This window comes from Wolffia australiana, chromosome 4, assembly GCF_029677425.1.
Source record: "Wolffia australiana isolate 7733 chromosome 4, ASM2967742v1".
Classification (NCBI taxonomy): Eukaryota; Viridiplantae; Streptophyta; class Magnoliopsida; order Alismatales; family Araceae; genus Wolffia; species Wolffia australiana.
In genome coordinates this window covers 886,076-893,198 of record NC_135838.1, presented here as the reverse complement: position 1 = coordinate 893,198, position 7,123 = coordinate 886,076, and the positions used below count along the sequence as shown (strand labels likewise).

Here is a 7,123-nt window from a genome sequence, read left to right as displayed (position 1 = left end):
GGAACCCAAGGAATAATTCTCTAGTTTTTTTCAGCCATGTGATTGGTTGAAGAAGACAATAACTTAGGACCTAATAAGTGATGAATCATAACCCTTCTTGTGGATCACTTTAAAAGTAGATCTGCTATCCAAGGGAAAATGAGGGCTTTTGTCCAGAATGGACTGCCACTCTACAAGTTGGGGGATCACTCCCCAATTAGGGGCATCAGACCTGAAAAAGAGCCAACAGCTGGAAAAAAGTAGTTAATGGTAGGGAAAAGAAACATGACACATAGAAGTACATTTTAACAACCATTAATATTTTTCCCCTCATTCAGAGTAAACAAATAATATGCATCAACAATGTAACTTTTGTTCCAGAATCATCTTTTATCTAGAGTGTTTTTTGCTCTTTTATTGTGATGTTTGAACCTTGAGTGAAGTTGCGTTGAATGGGAATCTGAGGAGCCAGCTTGAATAAGGATCTCAGTAAACTGACATTTTCAAAGGGCTTTAGTTTTATGCAAGTTAACTAACAGCCCACTAATTCAAATATCATTATCAGAAAAACCATGATTTTCCTCAAAAGTTTTAGTTAGAACTAGGGTTTGAGAGTTAGTATTGGATGGGATTACTTTTAAGTTCCCCTCTCAAATGATAAATTCTCCTTCATAGTATTTGGATCCAATATAAATGCACCAAAATTTTGATAATCACATCTCTATTCATCCTCCTAGTTTTTTAGTCAAACCTATCAAACTCTACTAAAATGTGTTCAGTCCTAGCTCACTAGCTGTACTTAGGGAATTTCACTCACTTGAATTGAGCATAATTTTCATATTAGTCAGATAAACATTGAAGTAATATTAAATATAATTTTCACTCCCCTAGTAATTTATCTAACATTGAGAGGCCAATCATGGAATAATATCAATTAATTTTTTTCGTAGGAACTTCCAGATTTAATTGAAATTGTACATAATTGTATTTGGCCTTTCATTCCTTTAAAGAGTGCCATGGTCTTATGCCAGCTAATGTTCCGCGCCAATGATGACGACTACATGTCATCTCCATCATTTGTCTTTGATGAGATGACGGTGGCCAGACAAATACGTTAGCAATCGTCCCTTCACTAATCGCACTCACATGACACGAGACAGGAAGGTGATGACCATGATGATGTTGAAAATGATGACAGTGTTAATGATGAATTTGATGGTGACGATGACAATGATGATGAAGATGAGGATGAGGATGACGGTGTAAATGACATTGATGGTGATGATGATTCTGAAAGTGATATTGATAGTTGTGATGAATATTATGATGAGGATGTCACTGACAATTATAAAGACAATGATGATGATGGTAGTGTCAGGGATGAGGACAACAGTGACAATATCAATGGCCACGATTGTGAAAATCACATGGATTGTGCCGATGGTGACAATGATGGTTACAGTGATGGTGGCAATGATGGTGACAATGACCATGAAGATGACCATGGATTTTTGTCTTTTCTCCTGAAGGTACATGTGGTGTCTCAGAACATGTGATCGCAAAAGACAAGGCAATGGCGCCAATCATTCATAGCTGAAAATTAGACATCTCAACTGCCTACTAAAAACAAAGAAGCATCAGGACCGATCATGAGGTGAGAGAAAAAATGGACAGCTAGTATTGCTCCAATGTCAAAGCTTGATATCTCACAATCTAGAGGTCTGATTCTGTTGAAATTTTCAGGGGTGCTTCATTTTCACATTCTCTTTCCATCCATACCCGTCGTTGGCAAAATCATCCTTGAACTTGCTTCCAAATCATGTGGGCTGATTGAAAGATAGTGAGTTTCTGAGATCCGCCAAGTCTGTTCTTGGTGTCCTAGGTGTGTTGGAAGAAGCAACATAGAAGAAGGGGAGCTTACCTGAATTTTCAAATTGTCGTGATCCTGGTGGAACGTAAGAATCTACGGTAAGTCTCTTCACCTTATGTTGTTCTTTCTTGACATCCTCGTTAGCTTAGATTGATTTCATTATCATGTCTCATCACCACATCGCTTCTCACCATGTCTTAACACCTTGAAGTCATTGTCTCATTGTTAACTTACTCATCATTCACCGTATACAACTTGTCTCTGCTTCACTCCCCTCATTGTTTGCATTATCAACAATTCATCCTTGCACTCACTCGATCTTCTCAAATCTTAATCATCACTATCTAGTGACTACTATCCTCATCTTAATATGGCTATCACTCATTGCATTTTCTCATCACACAAATTCACGTTTAATATGTATCTCATCTTGCCAGAATAACCACTAGATTAAGAATATTAAATCCTTTATAACCATTCCCTGTGGAGATGCTCCATGCTCATCACTAGCTAAAATTACTGAGTACAGGTTTATATTTTTAGTTAAATAATCTCAAATATACCAACAAAGAAGTAAAACCCTATATTTAGATTATCATTATTCAGATATACATTTGAAAAATATGTAGCATAATTTTCATCCTCCTAGTAGTTTATCTAGTCTCAAGAGGCCCATCATGGAATAATATCAATTAATTTTTTTGGAGGAACTTCTAGATTTAACTGGAATTGTACAAAATTTTATTTAGCCTTTCATTCTTTTTAAAGAGGTGACATGCTTTTATGCCAGCTACTGTTCCCTACCAATGATGACAAGTAGACGTCGCCTCCATCTTTTGTCTTCGATAAGATGACGATGACCAGACAAATACATAAGCACGCTTGCTTCATTGTCCCTTCACTAATCACAATCACATGACAAGAGACATGAGGGTGATGACCATGATGATAATGAGGACGGTGGTGACAATGACAATGACGATGATGTTGATGGTGACGATGACAGTGATGATGAGGATGAGGACGTAGGTGTAATGACGATCATGGTGATGATGGTGCCGATAGTGATATTGATAGTGGTGATGAAGAAGATGATGATGATGATGATCATGATGAAGGTGACAATTATGAAGACGATGGCGACGATGGTGATGATGATGGGGATGATGATAATAGTGACGATGACAACGGCCATGATTGTGACGGTCACACTGATCGTGTCAATGGTGACACAGTGATGACAATAAAAGTGACTAGGGTTTGACGGTCCAAGTATGTTCTGGATTTTTAACAAAGACCTAAACCTCACCTAAAGTTTGGCCCGATTCCAATCCATTCTTGTTCTGTCCTGGTCTGGTCTGTATCAGTTCCAATCTAGGCAGGTTGACTAATCAATGTCAAAGCCAACCTTCCTTCTTTCCCCCCTCTCTCTCAATCTCCCTCTCTTGGTCTTTCTCCCTCTACACCTCTGTTTCTTCATGGAGAACTATTAGGGTGAAAAGTTCAATTGAGGAAGAGGTTTTGATGGGTTCTTGTAGCCCGATTTCAAAGAACTCCTCTTCATTAAGTGAGTGCCCAGAAACGGTCAAAGACACCACAGCTATACTGAGCTAATATATTTATAATTTTTTTAATAAATATTTAATAATTTACATTAGATTCTGCTCTGGTTAATCAGTAGACCTAACCCTGCTCAACCAACCGGTCCACTCTCAAATGGAGGAATCACGGTCCCGGTTCGGTCCGGTCTGACCGATCCTCGGTCTTAAATGTCCAACCCTAACGACGGCCATGACGATCAGAACAACGACAAATGACAATGGTGATCATGAATTTAATTACCTCAACAAGCAAAATGCCAGTGCACCATCAAGAGGGGCATATTAATAATTTCATTTTATGGTGGGGTCAGGATAGAACTTTCTTTAAATAAAAAGGGGGGCGTGTAGTTTCCTAGTGGTTGCGGCAGCGCGAGGCCAGCTGTTGCCGGAGAAGCGACGTCGGAAGCCATCGCAGTTCAAGGAATATGCAGGCAAGTTCAATTGTAGCGATGGATTTGATGAGTTTTGATGTTGAATTTGATGAATTTGATGAATTTAATGATTCGATTGTTGCTTAATTTTGCTTTCTCCGGTGGCATGGTTATTGTTCTTGCAGTCGCGGACGGTGCAAGTAGGCAACGTCTCGGATCTGGCTGGTGAGAGGGAGGTGGCCGAGTTCTTCTCCTTTTCCGGCGAAATCGAGAGAGTGGAGATTGTTCGGAGGTAAAATTTTCTGTCTTGAGCCGTTATTACCTCTTTTTTGTTGCCTAGGTCGTCTCTTCTCATCATCCTCTCTTGCTATCTTCAGAGCTTACGTTGTGAAACTCATATTAGATAAGGTAAACTAGAATTGAAAACACTTTTATTGTGATTGTTCTCTATTGAATCGGCTGAAAAATAATATATTATTTTGATCAAAGCAAGAAATTCAAAATCTTTATCTGTGATATATATATATTAATTCCATTAACCCTCGTTTATTCGAACCTTGTGGTAGAAATTATTTCCAACATTTGTCGTTTTTATATATTTTTTTTGAAATTTGAAGGGAGCCAGGGAAGTTGAGGACCGCATTCGTCACATTTAAAGACCCCAGGGCTCTTGAAATCGCGCTGCTTCTTTCGGTAATTATGTTACCTTAATATGCCCGGAAACTGATTTACCATATTAAATTCATCTTTAGCTTTTAAGTCAAGGAATTATCATTTATTTTTTTCATGGTGTAAGAAGGTCTCTGCATTTGACACTTGAATTTTTCTTGACCAAGGAAATTTTGATCCTCGGTCAAACTATAATATTTTCTGTCTCTGCGGTATCAAGACATTAAAAAATTCTTCATACCATGGTACAGGCTGGAGAGTTAATGTTTACCGGTCAACAAGGTCGACGCTTAAGCTAATTAAAATAAAAATAAAAATAATAATTAATGGTCTTTCAAAGCATGTTCAAGACTTTTTCTTGAATTGCGTTGTTAACCGGGTCAGTAAATAACGAGGCAAATCAAAATGGTCTCTCCAAGCACGCCCAACTTGTTTTCTTTAAGAAAAAAAATAGAGAAATAAGGCGTCTCTTGGTATATGAACTTTAGTTTTTCCCACTTTTTGCAGGGTGCGACAATAGTTGACCACATAGTCACCATCACTCCCGCTGAAAACTACACTTCTAATCCCGTGGTACCACTGATGCAATCATTGATTTCTTCTCTGTTCATTCCTCCCAAAACTGCTATAAATCTGAAAATCTTCTTCCAAGTTTTTCATTTCGTTGACTCCTCTCATGTTTATGCAGAGTGCATTATCAGCCGAACCGGCAGCCCTGTCTAATCCCCAGCCTGGAAGCACAGTTAGTCCAATTGAGGAGGTTTGCTTCTCTCATCTCTCCACTCAATAACGAGTTGTCAGATCGCTGTCTGATGTCTGAATAACAAATTTAGTCATTGTCTTCATCACTAGCTGGGATATGGATGAAGATATGGTAATCATTGTCGTCAGTGTAGGTCTGCACGAATGACGATGATGAGGTCAGACTCGTCCTAGTCATCATCTTCTAAAAGAGACAAGAAAGAGAGTCATTTTCAAGGAAACAACTATCTTGTATCAAAGAAATCTCCATTCGCTGCCATCCTCATCATCCTCGTCTTTCGTTGATCCAGGATGATGATGATTACTCATCATCGTTATCCATGCCTAAGGCCGAACGACAAGAATGACATGACGAATGATAAGGAGGGCGATGACGTGTCAATATCCTCTCATCAAACCTTAGTCTGATGTTGACCGATGAGTGAATAGCCTGATCTAGTCATCTAGATTTCAAGTGCTGTAAGTAAATTTTAAAATAGATGGCTGTTGTTTTCCTTGTTGCAGGCCAAGAGTGGGGCCCTTGGAGGAAATGCATACGTAAGTAAGGCCCAGGACGTGGTCTTCTCAGTGTTGGCCAAAGGGACAGCAATCAAACAGGATGCGGTCAACAAGGCCAAGTCTTTTGACGAAAAGCATCGGTTAACGGCCAACGCGTCTGCCAAGGTCATGTCCTTTGACCGGCGAGTGGGCCTAACAGATAAGATCCACGTGGGCTTTTCAGTAGTCAACGAGAAAGCCAAGTCTGTTGACCAGAAGCTGCAAGTCTCGGACAAGACCATGGCCATCTTGACTGTTGCAGAGCAGAAGTTGATTGACACTGGGACTGCAGTGAAAACTCACAGGTATGTTCTTCTTATTATTATTATTATTTTTCAAAAAATTATTATACACATTTTTAGGACTCGCACTAGGTTTCTAGCTCTCATACCATTGTTAAGATTATTTATCAGAACAAGGGTGAACTTTAGGAAGAGGACTAGGTGAAAGAGGAAGGACTAAATTAATAACACAATATGATATAATGGATATTTTAGACATTTATAAATGGATTTTTATAAATGGTTCATTCTGCCTCCGTCCACATCTATGTCATGGTGTGGGGTTTGCATGTCTCTCTCGCTCTCTCTCTACCTCATCTCCTAATCATCAGCGGTTCAATTCCCCTTGTGCTAGCCTCTTTATCGTTGGATCTTCAACCAATAAGCATCAAAAAGTTTGAATTGGTTGATTTCGTCACTATCTCCCTAAATCTCATAGCCAGGAGTTGTATCTCTCTCTCTCTCTCTCTCTCTCTCTGCATCTATACCTTCTGGCATCTCTCTCTCCACCCCCTCAACCATCTGCAATCCCCCGCCCCTTGTGATTCACCTCTCAATAAGTGGATCTTAATCCGACTTCCCCTAATTACATCCCTCCCTTCTCTTGATCTTTAATCTCCCCATTCCACTCCTGATTGCAATGTCCGGATTCTAATCGCAACAATCATGATCTAGATCCAGCTGAAACCCTTTTTTTTATGTGTGATTGAAGGTATGTGGCGACCGGGACGGCCTGGTTTAATGGGGCATTCAGTAGAGTGGCCAGAGCAGGGCACATGGCAGGAATGAGGACAAAAGAGAAGTTTCAGACTGCGGTGTCGAATTTTTCGGCCAAGGTGAGCGTCTCTTCAAGTGCTTTATATTTATATATATTTTAAAAAAATTCTGGATGGTTTAAATTGATCTTAGTTTGTTGGTGTTTGGTTTTCTGGGAATGCAGGATCCTCCCATTGCTGCTTAAAATTACAGGATTCGTGATGATGTATGGTGATGATGGACGTTATGTAGTTTGATGAAGCCATAGTTCTGTGGGAATTTTTGGAATTATGCTTA

General features: G+C 39.4%; 1 protein-coding gene across 2 annotated transcripts; it reads left to right on the top strand.

The window, feature by feature from the left end:
* Positions 1-3,797: 3,797 nt before the first annotated feature.
* LOC144702715 (RNA binding (RRM/RBD/RNP motifs) family protein) lies at positions 3,798-7,123 on the top strand. Of its 2 annotated transcripts, none has more exons than XM_078574728.1 (8): positions 3,798-3,881; positions 4,007-4,113; positions 4,439-4,514; positions 4,998-5,060; positions 5,179-5,250; positions 5,757-6,094; positions 6,783-6,906; positions 7,011-7,123. In XM_078574728.1, exons 1-8 carry the CDS (start codon positions 3,876-3,878, stop codon positions 7,029-7,031), a joined length of 807 nt encoding a protein of 268 aa, XP_078430854.1. In that variant the 5' UTR covers positions 3,798-3,875; the 3' UTR covers positions 7,032-7,123. The 2 variants fall into 2 exon arrangements, with proteins under 2 accessions (XP_078430854.1, XP_078430853.1); XM_078574727.1 differs by having other exon boundaries at positions 4,998-5,063.